Raw genomic sequence first — 23,298 nt, 5'->3', positions numbered from 1 at the left:
CCTGACCGGAATTCGCAAGTGCACAAGATTGTCTTGAGCTAAGCTGACCGCATATAGCATAAGAATACTTTTTGATATGCACAGGCTTATCTGGGATGAAACTTTATGTACAAGTCCATTTTTACCAGAACAAAGGTCAATATTTCCTTTTCCTACCCATGGCATTGCTGTTGAGGAAGAAAACTCCATGTGTGTTGCCATCATCATCTTCAATATTCATGTAGAAAGGATGGGCCCCATACAGGTTGGTGTAGTCCTGAAGACAAACATCTCATATAAGCCCTGCTCTGGGAACATGAGGTTCAATGCATTTAATTAAAGTGTCATTACTGGTAAGCCTGTGAAGTCTTCACTGGCTAATCAGGGATGACACTTTCCACTTTAATGGTATTTTTCCTTTGAAAGGAAGTATCTTCTTAGCAAAAATCCAGAATGGACAGAACTTGTCGTCCCTTATTAGCCTGTGCAGACTGCTAGGCTTATCTGATATGACACTTTAAGCACATGCATTTAGCCCCATTTTACAAGAAGGAGGTTCATGTTTTTGTATACATGGATGATGCTTTAAATTCTGATCCGGCTTAATAGCTAATGTGATCCAGTGAGTTTCAATATATTAATAATAAGGGTCAAAAAGACTTGGTATCTGTGTAACCCATAACCACTTATTTTGATGCATTTATTTTGTAGTTCCTTAGAAAGTAACATTTAATTAAAGACCTTTATTACTAGATACATGTTTTACAGGCTTCATTTCCAACCCTTAAGTTACTGATGAGCAGCAAACAGCATAAAACCTTAACAGACTGTGAGTTACTCGCACGCTGTTCTGGTTTTATGCTGGTTGCAAAAAGACATTTTCACTTTGCTTCATATGGGGGAAAGGGTTAAAGTACTTACCGGTGAGTTGACAGCAGCATCTCTCGTGAATATGGGCCATGTTCTGTAGTCCATGTCGTGTTTCAGGTGCATGTGTCTGTGCTCCCCGAGTCCGTACAGGTTGTCAGAGGCAAGGTATGTGCTCAGTTGAAGGAACTGTTCCGAGAATATGAGGGGACCAGCGGACGTGTCCCAGCTTGAAGAGAAAATAGAGTGTACATGTGTACATAATAAATGATGCTGATATGGGGAAAAATAGCACTCATAAAGATATGAAGAGTTCATATGTCCTTGATATAGCAACAGCTACTAGTTACAAAATACAAGAGAACATTCACTTTCAAGGCTGATTACATGTAGTGCTCTTTAACCAATACATTGTGAGTTCATAGCATATGTCAAATTTTGACACAATCTATTGACAAATAAAATAGAATTATGAAATATTTCCGTATTTCGTTAGCTTTGCAATTAATTGTATTTGACTCATGTGCCAGGAACACAGGTTTGAACACAACATGCTGTTTCAAAAAAAGGTGAGCACTGGTGGCAAGTAATTAAAAAATACTTGTATATCTATAAATGTTAAAGTAACAATCCAGTCAAGCTGTATTATTATCATTGTTGACCTTTGCACAAGGGACAGAGGTTGTTCACAATATATTGTATTCAAATGGAGACCATGTGATGAAATTTTAAATTTAAAAATTGCCACATTATTTACAATAAAGTCCATACAAGGGATGTTTATTTTGTGTGGAAGTGTGTAAGTTTTTATGTTGTTGTTTTTTTTTTTGGGGGGGGGGGTTGGGGTGGGGGGAAATAATTAAATAAATTAGATCACAAACAACATTTATATTCTACAAAGAAACATGAGCAACAATTTTGAGAAATAAATTACTAATTGAAAGATTATATACATACATTTTCTTTCCCGTGCTTTTTCTAGTAATTTTCATCGTGAATTCAATTGCTGTATTATCCTGTGGTAAAATTATGTTGTACAGCGTATCTGTTGAATTATTTTTCTCAATCATCTGCAGTGGAAGTGGCACATTATATCTCTTGTTTGGTTCATCTACAATCTGTAATACATTCAACAACAGCAATATGTATAGAAATCACCTTGCCACTTAACGGAGATAGACTTTGTAGATATTGTTATTTATAAAACTTTTAAGGGGTTTGAAATTTAACAGTTGACCTTATAAAATGCATCAACAGTTAGGCATGGGTTATGCATGTGAAAAATTGAACAAGGTTATGCAATTTTTAATTTACTATATAGTGCAAGTTAACCTGGTGGTAAAGGGTTAAATACCCATCAAAGTGGTTAAGAGTTAAATATGTATCTAAGTGGTAAAGGGTTAAATACATATCTAAGTGGTAAAGGGTTAAATACGTATCTAAGTGGTAAAGAGTTAATGTACCTTTATATGTAAAATGCTGTCAGTAAGGTGTTCAATCTGTACAAGAAGCGCAAAGATATCCTTCCCAAACATGGTGGTTGTTCCTGCCGTTCTCTTGTTTAACTTTACCACATTAGGTTCAGCGGGCAATCTAAAGTAACCATAGGCAGTCCTGAAAAATAATCAAAACATTATAAGGAGAGAAATCTGCAAGTATTTTATTTAAATTAACATTCTTATCATGATTTATAATGTTTGAGTTATACATGTGGAATCTAGAGTGGTAATAGTATTTTTACTAATGTTGCGACACCTTAAGGGTTTTGCGTGATGGAATGAGTGAAGAGATCAAATCAAATTGAAAATCGTTTATTTCTAAAAAAAAATTAGTACGAAAAAATTTGTGGGTACTAAAAAAAAAAAAAAATTTGGGTACAAAAACTAATTTGAGTACGAAAAAAAAAAGGGAACCAACAAAATAAGGGTATGAAAAACTATTTGGGTACGAAAAAAATGGGTACGAATAAAAAATTAGGTATGAAAAAATTTGGGTACAAAAAAAATTTGAGTACGAACAAATGGGTACGAACAAAATTTGGGTACGAACAAATTTGTGTACGAAACAAAAATGGGTACGAAAACAAATGTGGGTAGAGAAAAAAAACAAATTCGGTTATGAAAACAAATTAGAGTACAAAAAAATATAGGGAACGAAAAAAATTAGGGTACGAAAAACTATTTGGGTACGAAGAAAATGGGTACGAATCAAAATTTGGGTACGAAAAAAATGGGTATGAAAAAAAATTTGGGTACAACAAAATTTGGGTACAAAAAACATTTGGGTACAAAAAAGATGGGTACGAATTTTTTGTGGGGTATGAACAAATTTGGGTACGAAAAACATTTGGGTACCAAAAAAATGGGTATGAAAAAAAAATTTGGATACGACTAAAATTGGTAACGGAAAACATTTGATACAAAAAACATGGGTAAAATAAAATTTGGGTACCAACAAATTTGGGTACGAAAAACATTTGGGTACGAAAAAAATGGGTACGAAAAAAAAAATAGGTACAAAACAAATTGGGTACGAACAAACTTGGGAACGAAAAACTATTTGGGTACGAAAAAAATGGGTACGAATAAAAATTTGGGTACAAAACAAATTGGGTACGAAACAAATTTGGGTGAAAAAAATTGGTTAGAAAAAACAAATTGGGTAGGAAAAAAAATTGGGTACGAAAAACATTTGGATACGAAAAAAAAGGTTATGAAAAAAAAAATTGGGTACGAACAAATTTGGGTACGAAAAACATTTGGGTACAAAAAAAAATTGGGTACAAAAACAAATTGGGTAAGAAAAAAATTTGGGTACGATAAAAAAATTGGGTACGAAAAACAGTTGGATACGAAAAAAATGGGTATGACAAATAATTTGGGTACGAAAAAATTTGGGTACGAACAAAAAATTTGGATGAAAAAAATGAGTACAAAAAAAATATGGGTACGAAATATTTTGGGTACGATTTTTTTAAATTTAAAATCAATTTTGAATTGTCTCTTGGGGGGTAATTGTCTTGGTGTTGCTATTAACGCTACATGTACTTCCGGCCAAGCCACGTGTTTATAGCGATTGCGCAATAAAAAAACACCTCTTTTTCGTCATTTTATAAAAAACTGGATTTTTCCCAGTTATAACGAATACGACAACAGGTAGATCACATTCTGGTCCATATACATGTCAAATTTCAGCAAACGTGTTAGGCCTGTTTTCAATTGACTCAAATCGCAGCTATTCCCTGGAGCTTAATGAATTTTAGCCGCCATTATCATTCGTTCAATTGAACGTCATCAATAGATGATGTCCAATATGTCACTTATTCCATAATAAAGTTTTAAATGGTGACCAAGTATTTTATTCTTCTTCACCAAGAATTAAACTTGTTCTATATTGTGAAAATTTAACTTCTTGTCAAGTTTCATTAATTTTGAGCCATACATGTGGATTTTATAGTTGCACTATGGTTTAAAAAAAATTGAACTAAGTGGCCTAGTTTTTGATCTCCTTTAACCCAGATTGAAACTTAGCCACCAATCGTGAAGATAAACACTACTGGTCATGTACGTAATTCCGGCCTGTACGTAAAAAATCGGCCATCTGTGTAAAATCATTTTCATGATCTTCACGCACTTATTTTGTTTTTATTTAGAAAAAACAACATGAAAACCATCCCTACTCTCAATATGTTGCAAATGTAAGAACCATATCATTGTAAACTTTTGTGTTAAAATGTCACAAATATAGCAGGAAATATTTGGCTCGTGGGGAAAGTGATGTCATCATTAGTTGCAACAATTATATTCATATAAGAAACAAATATATTTGACAAAATTATTTAAATTTTATCTAATAAACTTTAATTAAAGTTTTACCAATTAATTGTACAAAAAATTATATTCAAAACATACAAATCAGAACCTAAATATAAATTTTTGATATATGAATTACCTCCCTTGATAAGAATATTACTAGATTACATGTTTAAATATTATATATAAGCGTTTACTAATAATCAACACTGAAGCAAACTTTTTAAACAAAATGTGTTTAGTTTTTTAGCTGTGTTTGAAAAAATTGATTAAACCCATTAAAAACAAGTATTTTTTTTAAGAATTAGCAGCTTCCCATTGTTTATATTTATTAAAATAGGTAGGGGGAGTAACTGGTATAAAAATTTCACATTTATTTTAAATTTCAAGTCAAAAATTTTAATAGTATAAACATTGATTAATACTCTGAAATTGAGGACATTTGTCTAAAGATATTGCTTTGTAATTTTATCTGCAGATCAAACTGAAAAGTGGCCGATTTTTTAGGTACATTTAACCTACGAAAATGGATAGTTTACATGTCATCATCTTCTGTTCATTAAGTAACATTCACCGATCGAATTCTATTCAAATTTTCATGCCAGGTGAGTTTTGAACCCAGGATTATATATGTGAAGTTTAGTTTCAACCAGTTGCCTAACACTAAAGATTTTTCTTAAATAGTCCCAAAAGTGGCCGGAATTACGTACATGACCAGTACAGACCATGTTTTATCAAGAGTGAATCATGAATAAGGCTTCTAGACTGGTAAAAAGGTTTTTATTACATTCGACCTGGTGACCTCTTTTTATGGATAAAGGTGACTAGAACTTGACCTAGATATTTTGAAGATAAATTATGTGACCAATGTTCATCAAGATTGATTCATATATGTTGCTACTGTATTGGTAACTAAGTTTCCTCAAGATCTGATCTGGTTACCTAGTTATTTAGACACACAAGACCCAGATTCAAACTAACCCTTTGCATGCTGGGTAATTTGTCATCTGCTAAAATGTAGTCTGCTGAATTTCTAAAATTAGCATTTTCTTTGATTTTTTTCAAAGAATATTATCAGAATAGCAAACAGTTTGGATCCAGATGAGACGCCACGTTCTGTGGCGTCTCATCTGGATCCAAACTGTTTGCAAAGGCCTTCAAAATTTGGTTCCAACACTGTAAGGGATAATCTAGATAAACAGTCAGTCCAACTTTCATTGAGACTGAGACATAGATATGGCATCTCAAGCGGTAATAAGGTTTTCTAGGATTTTAACTTATGTCCTAGTCTAATTACATACATGAAAAAGATTTGAACTCTTCATAACTATTGTCAATATAAACATTCTGAACAACTTTCATAAAGATTGAATGGACAAAGTCTCCTCTAGTTGACACTGCAAACAACTAGTTACATGACACAAAGACTGATACCTGAAAAAAGAGTGAAACATGATCATACATGGGGTAACTTAAATTTTGATGTCACGAAGACTGTATAAATAACAAGAGCTGTTTAAAGATACTTGTTGCCCAGAACAAGCTTTGTAGAGTACCCGTGTAAACTGTACATACCAAATACAAAACCTTTGACCATGGCAGCTTCACAGAGAATATTTTTGGTAAAATCAGATTCTTTACATATACAAACCATGCGATGTCTTTGGCATGGCCAGATTAAAATCTATTCATTACTCATCGGACCCAAATTATTCACATGACCATTACTAAATGTTTAATTTTAAAAGTTGATCATTCAAGGATCATTCCTGTATAAGTGAAGTTGGGTGACATTATAATAATGTCAATTGTTATGGGAAAAAAAAGAATGATGCAAGACGAAATAATTGCTAATAATAAGAGAAACGTATGTTCGCATTCAACAAAGGTCTAATTATTTGCTGCTATGGTCAGATATTGTATTTATTTAGTTTCATATTTGGTTTATTAAATTATACTAGACAATCACACTATTTCAATGCCATACCAATCTGTGTGTTAAGTTTTATTGATCATGGCTTTTGAGTTTTAAATGAAGCAAAATATGTGTAAAAAGCATAATTTTTATGGTTTTATTCCACGCTTGTAGCCATGCTGAGGCACACAATTTAAAGAACTGACACCATAAATGAGAACTTTGTGAAAATAAAATTATATAGTGACTTCAATACTTCTAGTGTTAAATACCTGTCACTTATATACATGTAACCTGTTTGTACTGACTTCATTATGCATGTCTAGGGAGTAAATAATTCAATCACATACATCAATTATTATTGGATAATAATTTATAATAATTATGGTTATAACAGGATTAACAACTTTAAAACAAATGACTGAAGAATTCATTTCATTTTCTTTGATTTCTGCATAATGAAATACAAAAAAATGTGTGAAAGATAATGATTACACTATTTTCCTGTGCATGTTAGTTGAAATATTTAGTGACAGTGTGTTAAATAATATGGTTAGTAGATTAAATATAATGCATGGATACATGTATTAATATATTGCAGTGAATTTAAATATACTTACTGTTCTTTTGACCTGGATTAATCAATAAGTGGGTTACAGTTAATGTAGTAATTAAACCGTTAGAAAATACCATACATATATATTTTATTTTCAGCCGAGAAACAAGAAAGTAAAGAAATATAAACAAGAATTGCATACACGAAGAATGTATTACAAAGCATGTTTTTTAAGAGAGTATCTTTTGAATGTGAACATTTGTGCAGTGTGACTTAATAGATATGTTATATTGGCAACTTTAGCATACTAAAAATATATTAAAATTTGTATTACACATGTTTAATTTTGGGGATTGTATAGACGGAACATGCCAAAATTGGTCAAATTGTAGATGTCAATCATGTACATAAATACGAATGATAAAATCTTAAATTCATGATTGTAAGTGCCTACAAAATGAGATGCACATGTATGAAAATAATTTTCAAACTTAAAAAATCTACTGTCCATTAGGGTTCTGCGTTCATACGCCTATGTACACTGCCAATCTTCAGAAAAACACTTTATTTACAAACATACAAGTCTAACCTGTTAAAGTAACATGACGGTATAAACGGTAACGTGTTGCTGGCATCATAGATACAACTTCTGTTTCTGCACATGGGTTCTGTCACATGTTGGTTTGTGAACTCTGGGTAACAGCTGAGGCGATCCATTTCCCCCTGTGTGGGCTTTCTGTACTCCCTGAAAACAGAGGAACAAGAATAGTAGTGTTTGATCCAATTACTATATACTTATATCAGATAGCCACCAATCAGATAGACGTTTTCTTCCTCCAATTAATAATTTATCAATTTTTTTTTTTTTATATAATCCTATTTTACATTTGAATTGCTGCAATGTAATCAATTTGCTATCTCATCAAACTTGCTTTGTCATATATAATCATTCCCTACCTCCATTCCAATGTGAATTCTGTTGTTAAAGGAAGTTGAAGATTGTTCACCTCCAGCACCTGCGTGAAAAAACATCATATTACATTGAACATTTTTAATCCTTTGCATGCTCGGTAATTTGTCGTCTGCTAAAATGTCGCCTGCTCAATTTCGAAGATTAGCATTTTCTTCGAGTTTTTTTCAGAATAGCAAACAGTATGGATCCTGATGAGACGTCATGTTCTGTGGTGTCTCATCTGGATCCAAACTGTTTGCAAAGGCCTTCAAATTTCGGTTCCAGCACTGAAAGAGTTAAACAAAAGAGCTCAGAGGACCCAATATGGCTTACTGTATTTATAAGGCTTCAAATGAACGTTTATAAGTAAACAATTATGTACTCATGCAAAAGGATTGAATGCTGGAAAAGGTATACTGACCTGAAACAAGAGCTGTCAGAGGACAGTGTGTTCGACTATTTGAGTGCTTGACAGTATAACGTAAGCCATCATGGGGAAATTGTTCATATTCAATAATTTAATAGACGATCTTTCAAAAATAAAAAAATAAAAATTGGGGGGTGGGGGATAGAGGGGGTGGGGGGTGAGAGGGGGGTATAATGTGGGGTGGGGTAGTTTATTAGATGATGTTTAAAAAAAAAATGTTGGGGGGGGGGGATGAGGTTGGGGGGGGAGGGATTCTGGTAGGGGCGTGGGGTATTGTTTGGGTGGAATCCATTGTGGTATTCAGGTAAGTATTGTTTTGTCAAAGTAATAATAAAATGTGATCATAAATAAAGAAGTTATGGCAATTTAAGCAAAATGTTCAATGATCTAAGTGTAAAAGGGGCCATAATTATGTAAAAATGCTTGATACAGTGGTCTGCTCTTGTTTATAGGTTGAGGTCATGTTGGTAAACAAGTATGCAAAATATAAAAGCAATATGTCAAAGGATATCGGAACTATTTGGGATAGTACGCAAACTTAAACATAGATTTATCAATAATATGCATATTCTAAGTATAAAAGGGGCAATAATAATGACAAAATGCTTGATAGAGTTGTCTGCTCTTGTTTATAGGTTGGGGTGATGTTGGTAAACAAGTATGCAAAATATCAAAGCAATATGTCAAGGGACAATGAAAATAAATGGGGTAGTACGAAAATTTTAACATTTGCTGCATATTCTTAGTGGAAAAGGGGCCATAATTATGACAAAATGCTTGACAGAGCTGTCTGCTCTTGTTTATAGGTTGGGGTCATGTTGGTAAACAAGTATGCAAAATATGAAAGCAATATGTCAAGGGACAAAGAAAATATTTGGGGTAGTACGAAAACTTTAATATTTGCATGCTAACGCTGACACTGACGCAGACGCCAGGGTGAGTAGGATAGCTCCACTATATATATTTCATATATAATAGTCGAGCTAAAAATGTGAATGTTCATACATGTACATATATGTGTGGGATCAAAAAAGATTGTGTGTATTTCTTGTTCAGAATGCATTCAATTGAACGAATATTTACCATTTTGGTTGGATCATATTTGAGGTCAGTGTGTGTAGTGTTGCCGATGTATATGACCTTGACATTTGACCTCACTCCAATGACTTTGACCGAGCCAATGTGAAGGCCATCCATGCTACTGCCTGCAGTGTTATGTTCAACAGTCAGGTGGAGCTTGTTCTGAAAAACAAAACATAATTCTATGTTTTGAATTTCTTCAGTGTAATGTGCTAACAGAAAAATAACGTCTAGTGTTATGTTAATGCATAAATAAGGCATCATTAACCAAAAGTTCATGCCCTAAAGAAATAACAAAAATTATTATTCAATTGTAATAATTACAACTCGAAGCCAATGTAAGCGGTATTATTAGGGTAACAACTAACTGAAGATGACCTAGGAATCAGTTTGCAGTATCGGTTTCTTTTTTTAAACTTTATTTGTTTATATATCAAACAAGAGTTCCGCGGTCGGAGATGACCGCATTGAAGCCGGATTTTTGATTTAAATGACAGGAAAGTACCTTTCGTGTTTTTGTCAATGCAATACTTAAATTACTGAAATATTGTTCAAAGGTCAAAATGAAATGTAAGTACTTTTCAAGGCATGAGCAAACCTTGTGTCATGTTTTGAATGCATGCATATACATGAACAACAATAACATTTAAGGTCACAAATATGAACTTGAATTGACAATTAGGAAAGTTTGATCTCAATTTTTTTATTAGCAAATTAGTAACATATTGTTTGAAGTTTCCATCAATTTCATTATCAAATTGACCTTGACCTTCAAATGAATGACATTGAAATGACCAGTGGTCATCTTCTAGTACTGGCCAATCTTTATTTCAAGTTTGAAGACTCTAGGTACAAGCATACCAAAGTTATAACATGAAATAAGAACTTTAACATTTTTACATTCAAGGTCACAGTGACCTTGACCTTCAAATGAATGACCTTGAAATGTCCAGTGGTTACTTACTAGTTCTGGCCAACCTTCATGTCAAGTTTCAAGACTCTAGGTCCAAGCATACCAAAGTTATAACAACTTTAACATTTTTACATTCAAGGTCACAGTGACCTTGACCTTCAAATGAATGACCTTGAAATGTCCAGTGGTTACTTACTAGTTCTGGCCAACCTTCATGTCAAGTTTCAAGACTCTAGGTCCAAGCATACCAAAGTTATAACAACTTTAACATTTTTATATTGAAGGTCACAGTGACCTTCACCTTCAAATGAATGACCTTAAAATGACCAGTGGTCATCTGTTAATCCTGGCCAACCTTCATGTCAAGTTTGAAGACTCTAGGTCCAAGCATACCAAAGTTATACCATGAAATAAGAACTTTAACATTTTTACATTCAAGGTCACAGTGACCTTGACCTTCAAATGAATGACCTTGAAATGACCAGTGGTTACTAACTAGTTATGGCCAACCTTCATGTCAAGTTTCAAGACTCTAGGTCCAAGCATACCAAAGTTATAACAACTTTAACATTTTTTATATTGAAGGTCACAGTGACCTTGACCTTCAAATGAATGACCTTGAAATGACCAGTGGTCATCTGTTAATCCTGGCCAACCTTCATGTCAAGTTTGAAGACTCTAGGTCCAAGCATACCAAAGTTATACCATGAAATAAGAACTTTAACATTTTTACATTCAAGGTCACAGTGACCTTGACCTTCAAATGAATGACCTTGAAATGACCAGTGGTTACTAACTAGTTATGGCCAACCTTCATGTCAAGTTTCAAGACTCTAGGTCCAAGCATACCAAAGTTATAACAACTTTAACATTTTTTATATTGAAGGTCACAGTGACCTTGACCTTCAAATGAATGACCTTGAAATGACCAGTGGTCATCTGCTAATCCTGGCCAACCTTCATGTCAAGTTTGAAGACTCTAGGTCCAAGCATACCAAAGTTATACCATGAAATAAGAACTTTAACATTTTCGAGCACGCCGCCCGCCCGCCCCCCCCGCCCGCCCCCCCGCCCGCCCGACAACATCAATCTATAAGCCGAGATTTTTTCGAAAAAAATCCGGCTAATGAAAAAGCTTAGTCTTATTTTAGACTTAATATGATGATATCTTTAAGGTAAATAAATGCATAAAACAAATTATAAAAAAAGATTGGCTTAGTGAAACAATGGGACCTACACTCATACTGGAGAATCTGGCATAGTAATAGTGATCAGTCTCATAAGTATCTGAAAGAAATAACATATAGAATCAATATAAGACATGGTGAAAGTATACTTGCAATGATTTGTAGACTTTTTGAGTAAAATCATAGTTTTAAAGCAACCTGCAAACACATGCAATATGAAGAATATGCCTATATATAATCTACTGACTATAAATTGTGTGTAATAATGTATTTCTTGTAGTTTGTTGATTTACTGCTATTTTCCATATTTAATTTTTGTTTGATACATTATAATGTGTTCATTAAGAATTGATTCAATATTAACACTGAAACAGTTTAATTTTACACGTTTATTGATGAATGTTCAGTCAAATATTTTTATGAGGAAACAATATTTACTCAAAACTAGATCAATTTAAGGTACAGGGCATGTCAAAGAGGAAACATGAGCGGAGACCGCCTCATATTTATAGAGAATATTAAGTGAGTTTTGGATAAAGATCAAGTTCATCACGCAAGGCTTATAAACTTGATCTTTATTCAAAACTCACATGATATTCTATTTATCCTATTATTTCCTCCCTTTTTCCATTTATAATTATAAAATGACGCATTTTTTTGACGATTTTGTATTTATGTAGTTGACAAAACAGATTCTCCAATTTTGGGAAAAGACCAAGTGCGATCTAAAAATACTGATAGCATAGAGCTCAAGTTTATACGATAGCTGTTATATTATCGATTTTCATCTGGTAATAGGATAAAAATTGTTATTCTGATTCTGAGATGGTCACAACACTGACAACTTTGAAAGAGGGTAACCCTGTGAAGTTTCATTTAATTCTGAGGAGGGTTTTAGGAAGGTAAGTCATTAGAAGAAAAGAAAAAACACTTGCAAGAATACACAGATGGACTGCAAAAAAACAAGGCATCATAAAAGCTGTCCATTTGACCATTTGCTATATTTTTTTAACTGACCAGGAATACTTTTGGAATTCAGCCCAGATATCATATAAACACTTTTAAAATGTTCTGAGCATGTTTGATGATGAATGGGTGACATATGTAACTTCTTAAGTGTGAAAAATGGTTAACTTAAGCTCTTCAATGAAAACAGCCCTGACCCCTATATTGACCTAGGTTTTGGTTTCTTGTTTTTGTTTATCTAATCAGAGATAAAAGTGAAAAAAAATGTCCTGGCCAAGTTTTATAAAATGGTGGTAATTAAGGTGGTTTCTAGCGTGTTAACTAGGTAAACGCTGTTGATGCAGGATGCAGGACACTTGACAGAAAAAATGCACAACAAGGTATGCAAGATTGAATGTAGCATATTTTAAAGGTGTATGAGTATATGCATAGTAAAAACAGACAAGCCAACGTCCATGATGATTCCAGTATACCCCCTCTTCAACTAGGGACGATTATAATATTGACATTTTTCCATGACATGGTATGTCCATCAAGTATTCAATCCTCTCTCAGACATAATTCTGAAGATGTTTTCAAACGAGACCAGGTACCATGGAGGCAGACAGTCTCTTTAAATCTAAGTTTTTTCATGGAATTTAGCTGTTGTTATTTCCCACTGAAATCAATATTCCTGCTATGTGTCATTTCACCATACCAACTGAGTCCCCATCATCCCAGAACAAGTCTCCGTCTGCCACGTAGCCTCGACCGCCATTCTCAGAATCCTTCAGGGCCACTAGCAGAGTGAAGGGGTTCCGGCGACTGAAAAATAGGTCTAGTAGTGAGCTTGCAAAATGGTCTTAATGCATGGCATTTCCTGCCAAGGGCAGAATGTAAGCAAAATTTGTAGTGGACCACTATATAATGTTACAAATCAAATATTTTACATCTAGGCCTTGCAGCTCCAAAGAAGATTTTTGAGGTTTCTGTTGTTAAATTTATTTTTACCCCTTACAATCTGATGATCTACATATGAAGCTGTTTCGAACAATTTGAAAAACTTTGAATCCCGCAATGATCATTCCTGCAATATTCATGAAAATCTGCCAAGTGGTTAAAATGGTTTGCAGACAAACACACGCCACATACAGGTGTACCATGAACATCCTGGTATCCCAATAGCTCATCATGAGAAGTGTGCAGAAAAAAAACAGAATCAAATTTATATTAAACCTATATATTTACCTGAAGTGTGTGTTATTTGCATAGCGTTGAAGAGGAAGAATGTGCCCAGCCCGTACATGAAGTGGGATGGGGGAGTCAGGCTCCACTGGCCGCCTAATGTAGCCCTGGGAACGGAATTCCTCACCCTGGGGATAATAATGAAGGGTGATAAGAAAAATGTCATCCATTTGTTTTAGGGAAAGTTACAAGATTGTATGGTATGCAAAAACATATTTTTTAAACTTATTTTTCATGTATTTTTTGTCTTGGAAAGCACTTTTGACATGTATTTTGTTTTAGTTTTTGTGTTTGTTTGCATAAAAAAATTATTACGTGGTAAACATATGTTGGAGATTTGGTACACAAACAGAAACCTAAAAAAATATTCATGTTTTGGACCCCCCCCCCCCAACACACACGCAACAAAACTCAACAGACAAATATATTCTTGTTTTAAACTTCAATATTTAAGCGAGATGCTTTTACAGCCACAAAACTGTGGCAACTAAATTCTCGTCAATATTAAGATCATAAATAGGGATTGAGAATAATTATACATGTAATTGTATCTACTTCTGTGAAAAGTCTTAGTACCGAAATATTGTAATGTTTGCATCTGTCAATGCAAGTTGATTATAAAATAATGTCCATTAAAAGGTTACCATATTCAAATCTAATTGTTTTTCAAATGAATTAACAAAACCCTCAAACATGTTTTATTTGAGTTGTATAATTGTTACACAGATATATATTATATTCAAAGAAGCATGGTAGGTCAGTATTGAAATCTTTGTATGATAATGACAAAATTCATAAGAGCCATACTCTTAGATAACTGGATATAATGCATGTCCTCAGTTTAGTCCGAGATCAGTCTGTGCAGACCAAACAGGCTTATCAGGGATGACACTCTGCTATTATGGAATTATTATTTTTTAAAGGAAGTCTCTTCTTAACAAAAATCAGGACTAGGCAGAAAATATCATCCCTTATTAATAACACTTTATGCACATTCATTAAGTTAAGTTTTCAAAGAGTGCAGCTCCTAAAGAAAAAGAATAAGCTAGTGGAATGCATACAACAACCAGTCATGACTTACAGTGTACCAGTCATACCAGGGACCTCTTGGCATGTACAGGTTGATTGCAGACTGCCCCTGGAAAGGAAAATACGATAAGTGTAACATGTAAGCAATGTTTAATGGGAATAAGATTCTGAACCATCTGGTTAATATATGGATCTCTGCTATCAAACACATCTTCTTAAAGTGCCACTTATAATTTATCAATATCTGAAAATTGAACCAATCAACCACCTAAAATGAACAAAGTTGTGATTTTATGCTATTGACTACTTCAATGCTTTCTGATATATTGTTGCAAAGGGCAATACAAAACCATACTTCATGAATTATAAATTTACTTACCTTGATCATTTAAATTTATGTTAAACATTTTCAGGTACAAGATTTTACATTTAATAGGAATATAAGGAATTTCACATCAAAGAACGAAAGTATTGCATACATTCTTTTCATGATTAATTATTATTAAGGGTAGGCAGAAGAAGATTAAAATGTTTGATGATAAAGCAATTAATGACCTCAAGTATGTTCATAAGTAAATTACATGAAAAATGAGACATCAAAAGTATTTACCTCGTATAATATTGGAGAAATCATAAGAGCTGGCCCCCAAAGGAACTGTTTGTCGATATCAAAAGTCACCACATCATCAGCAAACCTGACAACAGGGTATGGAATGTACAGGTTAGAAAGGAAACATTTTATAAAACTCCTATCAAAACAAGCAAATTCATTGAATCGATTTCCCCCGCCAAATAAATATTGTTTATGGATGGGTGCAAATCAATTGATATACTGTATAATGATAAAATATAATTAAATGTAGGGTTATTGTTTTTATGCATTCCAATGCTCCTCATTGATATCTATCCACCCATAAAGTTTCATGTTGAAATGTTGAAGAGTATCTGAATTATTGCCTTGAAAATTTACAACATATAAAAACAACAAAGGGCAATAACTCTTAGTTAAGATGGTGCAGGGTTATGGTTTTTGTGCGTGGCGCTTTAACTCCCATTGATTTCTACACACCCATGAAGTTTCATGTTGAAATATTGCATCGTATCTGAAATATAGCCCTAAAAAATTACTTCATACAATAACAACAAAGGGCAATAACTCTTTGTTTAGAGAGTGAAGGGTTATGGCTCTTAAGCATGGCACTTCTCATCATTAATATCAATACACTTATAAAGTTTCATGTTGAAGTCTTGCATAGTATCTGAGATGAGATATAGCCTTGAAAAGTTACATCAAATAAAAAATAAAATGGGCAAGAACTCATATTTAAGAAAGCGAAGGGTTATGGTTCTTGTGCATGGCACATCTCCTCAATGATAACTGTACACCTATGAAATTTTATGTTGATGCCTTATATAGTTTCTGAGATATAGTCCTGACGGACAGCTGGCTGGCAGGACACACGGTACAACGCCCGTTCTATATCCCTCCGCATTTGGAAGCGGATAAAAAATGTAATTCCTTGACTTTAAGAAAGGGCAACACAAAATAAGCGGTTGGATAAAAAATAAATGTAACAATAGTTCAACCATACCAATATGTAAAAAAAACTTGTATTTTCTTCATGATCTATTTATGAAACTCAACCAACTGTTTACTGCACCTGTTACAACATGATTAAAGATTAAACTATCGCGATCTAGACTTGTACGAAATATATCTCAGTGGACTAGCTGTTAGGGCATGAGGACTAGCTGTTAGGGAATGAAGTTATGGCATAAGGACTAGCTGTTAGGGCATGAAGTTATGGCATAAGGACTAGCTGTTAGGACATGAAGTTATGGCATAAGGACTAGCTGTTAGGGCATAAGGACTAGCTGTTATGGCATAAGGACTAGCTGTTAGTTTAAACCTATTTATTTTAGCTCGATTGCATAGAAAGCCTAAGGCTTATTTGAAATGCTGGCAAGTCTGTTTCCTGGGACTAGAACCAGTACTTGGTGTCTATGGGGGAAATTTACAGAACGCTCCCACAGTGGGGATTGAACCCATGACCTCCCGATCGCTAGGCATACACCATATCCACTACACCACTGCGGCTAACTGTTAGGGCATAAGGACAAGTTGTTAGGGCATAAGGACTAGCTGTTATGGCATAAGGACTAACTGTTAGGACATAAGGACTAGCTGTAAGGGCATAAGGACTAGCTGTAAGGGCATAAGGACTTGCTGTTAGGAAATAAGGACCAGCTGTTAGGGAACAAGGACCAGCTGCTTGGGAATAAGGACTAGCTGTTAGGGAACAAGGACCAGCTGTTTGGAAATAAGGACTAGCTGTGAGGGCATAAGGACAAGCTGTAAACGAAAGAGGACTAGCTGTTAAGGAATAAGGACTAGCTGTAAGGGAATAAGGACTAGCTGTGAGGGCATAGTGACTAGCTGTAAAGGAATAAGGACTAGCTGTAATGGAATAAGGACTAGCTGTTGGGGAATAAGGACAAGCTGCTCGTGAATAAGGACTAGCTGTGAGGGCATAAGGACTAGCTGTTAAGAAATAAGGACTAGCTGTGAGATCATAAGGACTACAGGTTGCTATGATGGAATAAATACTAGCTGTAAGGGAATAAGGCCTAGCTGCAAGGGAATAAGGACAAGCTGTAATGGAATAAGGACAAGCTGCTGGGGAATAAGGACCAGCTGTTTGGGAATAAGGACTAGCTGTGAGGGCATAAGGACTAGCTGTATGGGAATAAGGACTAGCTGTAAGGAAATAAAGACTAGCTGTGCGGACATAAGGACTAGCGGTGAGGGCATAAGGACTAGCTGTTAGGGAATAAGGACTAGCTGTAAGGGAATAAGGACTAGCCGTGAGGGCATAAGGACTAGCTGTGAGGGAATAAGGACTAGCTGTAAGGGCATAAGGACTGACTGTTGGGGCATAAGGAAAAGCTGTTAGAAAATAATGTCTTGCTGTAAGCACACAATGACTAGCTGTTAGAGAATAAGCCCATGGAGCAGGAGGTAGAAGGTCCAAGCACCACATGGCGCACATTATCACATGGCAATTAGTCTAACCAGCAGCTAGTTCAATGGAAGGGTTTCTATTCCCTTCTGGCTATGCAGAGGTATAAACAATAGGAATCAGGAGTGAAGATGATTATCAGTTAAGATGTCTCATAAGACTAAATTGGCTTGCCCTTTATTTCTTGGGTTACACTATAATAATGGAATTCTAAACTTTCACTATACATACTCATGATGTAGTGGTCGGATGACTGTATTGCCTCTGACATGGGCATGGTGGAACAGTGTATACAGATAGGGCAGAAGCCAATATCTGGTCTCCATGGCAATCCTTGATGCTTCTGCCACACCCGTCTCCGGTGCAAAACTGCCTGGATCTTGACGCTGCAACAAGGAAAAGAGATCATTTTTTACTTCAAATATCAAGGAGAAGTAACAGTGCTTTTTATGAATTGTAGGAGAAACAATTTAACATGAGGCAAATACCAACCGTGGACGTAGATTGTTTAGCTATCTGTGCTACTGAGTTTCCTAAGGGCAGATTTTTTTCTACCAAAACAGTGTGGCAAAATGCATAAGTTTCTGACAAGAATAACTGAAAGTGATGAATTCCCCCTGATAATGTGTGTTGTAAATGTAGTCAATTGAAAGCATGTAAACTAGAGTATGAAGCAGTTACTGAATCAAAGATCAGTTGACCAGAACAAACCAAATTAATGCTCATGGCCAATTAGTATGGAAGCTGCTAAAAATTAAATCAATTTTAGTTTATACGTTTAAGAGATCTTATACAGCAATACAAATGTCAAATTGAGCTTACAATGTAGAACTGTTCCAATCTAAAAGAACATTATATATTATCAGTCGGGGAACCTATGTACTTATTTTTTAACATAAACACATGTGTTTCCTTAAAGCTGTACTATTTTTAATCCAATGGAATCTTAATCGAAAAGGTAATTTTGGTGAACAAAAAATTTGGACCATCTGAATTAGTCCAAGTACAAAAGTAAGTTATGTTTATTATGAAGTAAGGTTATGTGTTTGTGTGATTAGAGTGTTCGTAGATATCATCAATGCAAATAAAAAGTTTTGCAAAAAGTGTCATCGATTTAAGACAAATGAATTCATTTTGGGTAAAATGTCGAAGAAACAGAATGATGGAAAGACTGACAAACAAAAGAATGCACTAGCTGACTGGCCAATTGCTCAGAAGATGCCAGGGGCATACCAATCATTGGAGTGGATGACTTAACAATATGCAGATGTCCACTCTATTGGGATACAAAATATAATGTTTTATGAAACTGTGATCATTAGTATTAGAAATCTCATGCGGTAATAAACAACGTGAATTATCGTAGCAAATGTACTCTGATTGATTTTCATGTGACAAAATGGTCCTCCATATGAAAACTTACGATGCAGGAAGTAAGTCCTACATGGCACTTATTTTTTAACAACCCAAGTACAAGAGGTCCACACACCAACATTTCCAACATAAGACTTAACCCTTTCCCGCTCAGAAGCAAAGTGAAAATGGCTATAGGAAACCAGCACAAAACCAGAACAGCCTGTAGGAAACCAGCACAAAACCAGAGCAGCCTGTAGGAAACCAGCACAAAACCAGAACAGCCTGTAGGAAACCATCACAAAACCAGAGCAGCCTGTAGGAAACCAGCACAAAACCAGAGCAGCCTGTAGGAAATCATCACAAAACCAGAACAGCCTGTAGGAAACCAGCACAAAACCAGATCAGCCTGTAGGAAACCAGCACAAAACCAGAACAGCCTGTAGGAAACCAGCACAAAACCAGAACAGCATGTAGGAAACCAGCACAAAACCAGAGCAGCCTGTAGGAAACCAGCACAAAACCAGAACAGCCTGTAGGAAACCATCACAAAACCAGAGCAGCCTGTAGGAAACCAGCACAAAACCAGAGCAGCCTGTAGGAAACCATCACAAAACCAGAACAGCCTGTAGGAAACCAGCACAAAACCAGAGCAGCCTGTAGGAAACCAGCACAAAACCAGAACAGCCTGTAGGAAACCAGCACAAAACCAGAGCAGCCTGTAGGAAACCAGCACAAAACCAGAGCAGCCTGTAGGAAACCAGCACAAAACCAGAGCAGCCTGTAGGAAACCAGCACAAAACCAGAGCAGCCTGTAGGAAACCAGCACAAAACCAGAGCAGCCTGTAGGAAACCAGCACAAAACCAGAGCAGCCTGTAGGAAATCAGCACAAAACCAGAGCAGCCTGTAGGAAACCAGCACAAAACCAGAGCAGCCTGCAAGTAACTCAAAATATGTTCAGGTTCTATACTGTTTGCTGCTAAGCAGTATCAAAGGCCTGGAAATGAAGCCCTTAAAATTTAAATATAGTAAGAAAGGTCTTTAATTTCGTTTGATTTCCATTGCTTCAAAATGTACATCTGCACTGGAATGAGTTTATAATTACCAAGTAGTTGATGCCATTGTGGTTCCTGCTGAAGGTATAGAAGGCACCCAGCTGCATCCAGCGCTTGCAGAGCTCCGGCGTTGTGTCCACCATAAAACCGCAAATGTCCGCACCAATCTGCAATATGTGACTAGATGAGTATACCGAGAGAATACTTCCTAAGTTTTGAATACAGATAAGTGTAACACATTTTCCCCAAAAATAAAGTTTAAAAGGGGCTGCACAACACACAAAAAACATCAGAGCTGCACAACACAAAAAATATCACATGACATTATGAAACTAAAAACAAAATCATGTCACTATACTGTCTTTGAAATATTACAATAAGTTTGCCAAATGCATGGGTACTTACATATGGTATACCAAAGAAATTGAATTCCAAGGAACCTGCAAAAGAAAACTGACAAGTCTGAGCCTAACACATTTATTAAAAATAAACTTACATGATTCACATTAAACAGGCTTGCTAAGAATATTATTCAAATAGCTTATCACAAATCCTTACTAAGAAATAAGTTTTACGGGGCAAAAAATATGATTTTGACTGTTACACATATTTTTATGACCCCTGCAGAGTTTACATATGCAATATAAATTGAAACACCAGGCATGTTTCAACTTCCGTTTCCGTCAAGTCTCTCACCTATGATAGATCTCTGCAGCTCTTTCCACACGCTGTTATTATCACCAAGCCAGTGGCCACCATACTTCCCACTGCCTGGGAATGTTGAGCGAGTGATGACGATGCTTCTCTCCCCTGTTGCAGCACGCACAGCGCTGGAGATTACAAGATTATATAATAAATAAGTAACATAGCGTCATTAATCTCTGAAATATCTGTCACAGAAAATTGTATAATTTATCTGCACACTTTATTCTCCGAAAAATTACATTCACAATAAAGCAAATTGACTCTGTCTTGAAGAAACAATATCAGAACAACAACAATAAACTATTCCACATTGAAACTACTTAAGAGTAGGTTGGAAGTAACCCCAGCTGTAAAGACTGTACAGACCTTTGAGGCATACAAGCAGAAGACAAACATATCCGAATCCCGCCCATACTAAACTTACTCCAGAGTGGGTTGGGTTTGACTCCAGCCATAGAGATTGTGCACATCATAATGTTTGAACTCGCCATTTTCACCTTGCAGTGCCCTCATACATATTGTCTTCTCAGATATCATCTTCAAGTTGTTGGGGGAATCATGTACAAACGCCGCCACTAAACAAAAGTTGTTTGTTTGTTTGTATCTTTATTTAGATTTTATAATGTTTCAACAGTTTTTCAGAACTATCACAACAGGAAGTCTAACTTCTCACAAATTATCTGGTTAATCTTGGTTGCATGCAATACTAGCAATACTTAAAATCTACTTAAATCATCGGTAGGGGGAGAATGGCTGCCAAAATAATTTCATAACAAATCTCAATACAAGCTGTGTGTCATAGCCAGAAGGTAGGGGAAGAATGGCTGCAAAATCATGTCATAACAAATCTCAATACAAGTTGTGTGTCATAGCCACCAGGTAGGGGAAGAATGGCTGCCAAAATAATGTCATAACAAATCTCAATACAAGCTGTGTGTCATAGCCAGCAGGTAGGGGAGAATGGCTGCCAAAATAATGTCATAAAAATCTCAATAAAAGATATGTGTCATAGCCATAAATTAAACCCACACTTCTTGGACTTGTAGACCAGTGATTTACCAACAGAGCTAGATAGCTTGGAATTGTAGACCAGTGATTTACCAACAGAGCTAGATAGCCTGGAATTGTATTACAGTGATTTACCAACAGAGCTAGATAGCTTGGAATAGTATTACAGTTTTTTACCAACAGAGCTATACAGCATGAAATCGTTCACTAGTGATTTACCAACTGAGCTACAAAGCTTGGAATTGTAGACAAGTGATTTACAAACATATCTAGACAGCATGGACATGTAGACAAGTGATTTACCAACTGAGCTAGAGAGCTTGGAATTGTAGACAAGTAATTTACCAACTAAGCTAGACAGCTTGGAATTGTAGACAAGTAATTTACCAACAGAGCTAGACAGCGTGAAATTGTAGACAAGTGATTTACTTACTGAGCTAAACAGCTTGGAATTGTAAAAAAGTGATTCCCCAACTAAGCTAGACAGCTTTGAAATGTAGACAAGTGATTTATAAAAAAAGCTAGACAGCTTGGACATATTGACAAGTGATTTACCACTAAACTAGACAGCTTGGATTTGTAGACAAGTGATTTACAAACTAAGCTAGACAGCTTGGACTTGAACACAAGAGAATTACCAACTGAGCTAGACAGCTTGGAATTGTAGACAAGTGATTTACCAATTGAGCAAAACAGCAACAACCAAAAGATTCTCGGTGTTTTCAGTTCTGGATGTAAAATCTAAGTTGATGTTTTTAATGTTTCCGTATCTGTTAACAAGGTCTTTAAACTGCGTCTCTTTTAGGATTAAGTTAGCATGTAACTCAGATGCACTTAGTAATTACACAAAATGTTTATCTGCAAAGCATTAAACTGCACGAAACAAACATTACAATTCAGAAAACTCATGTAGATATATATAACAGAGGACTAATTTTGTAAAAATGTTTACAACTTACTAGTCCTGTATGGGGGGTGCTCATAATAGTTGCCTTCCAGGGTGCAGTTGAGACTCCAGTAGGGCTTGACCCCTTCTGGCCAGTTAAAAGGTCGTTCTTCATTTGTACCAAAGTTAGCAGGCTCATTCATGTCCTATATGGAGCGAGAATTCACATCAAATTGTGTTATATATACAGGAAACAATAGACCTAGTTTGTGAATACAGCTAACTTTATTCCATGGCAATATCAGAGGAAAATACTTCATAAAACAAAATAATTCATCAAACAAAATATACAATTGAGATAAA

General features: G+C 35.3%; 1 protein-coding gene across 5 annotated transcripts in view; it reads right to left on the bottom strand.

Annotated features, from left to right (window-relative positions):
• The window catches only part of LOC127861997 (sucrase-isomaltase, intestinal-like), a 103,185-nt gene that overhangs the window by 26,253 nt on the left and 53,634 nt on the right, over positions 1-23,298 (bottom strand). For all 5 annotated transcript variants that reach the window (XR_008040390.1, XR_008040389.1, XM_052400839.1 and 2 more), the window contains 18 exons: positions 23,009-23,141; positions 21,466-21,616; positions 21,033-21,166; positions 20,742-20,776; positions 20,387-20,503; positions 18,159-18,313; positions 15,518-15,602; positions 14,960-15,016; positions 13,882-14,006; positions 13,352-13,458; positions 11,739-11,788; positions 9,592-9,750; positions 8,087-8,145; positions 7,719-7,874; positions 2,310-2,460; positions 1,804-1,964; positions 901-1,075; positions 157-256 (listed from right to left, as the gene is read on the bottom strand). Coding sequence is in view for 3 of the 5 variants with exons in the window: in XM_052400839.1 (XP_052256799.1) it covers positions 157-256; positions 901-1,075; positions 1,804-1,964; positions 2,310-2,460; positions 7,719-7,874; positions 8,087-8,145; positions 9,592-9,750; positions 11,739-11,788; positions 13,352-13,458; positions 13,882-14,006; positions 14,960-15,016; positions 15,518-15,602; positions 18,159-18,313; positions 20,387-20,503; positions 20,742-20,776; positions 21,033-21,166; positions 21,466-21,616; positions 23,009-23,141 (2,110 nt within the window). In the remaining 2 variants the exon portion in view is untranslated. The remainder of the gene's footprint in view (positions 1-156; positions 257-900; positions 1,076-1,803; positions 1,965-2,309; positions 2,461-7,718; positions 7,875-8,086; positions 8,146-9,591; positions 9,751-11,738; positions 11,789-13,351; positions 13,459-13,881; positions 14,007-14,959; positions 15,017-15,517; positions 15,603-18,158; positions 18,314-20,386; positions 20,504-20,741; positions 20,777-21,032; positions 21,167-21,465; positions 21,617-23,008; positions 23,142-23,298) is intronic.

This window comes from Dreissena polymorpha, chromosome 16, assembly GCF_020536995.1.
Source record: "Dreissena polymorpha isolate Duluth1 chromosome 16, UMN_Dpol_1.0, whole genome shotgun sequence".
NCBI classification, from domain to species: domain Eukaryota; kingdom Metazoa; phylum Mollusca; class Bivalvia; order Myida; family Dreissenidae; genus Dreissena; species Dreissena polymorpha.
The sequence above is the reverse complement of the archived record's forward strand: the minus strand, read 5'-3'. Positions and strand labels throughout refer to the sequence as shown.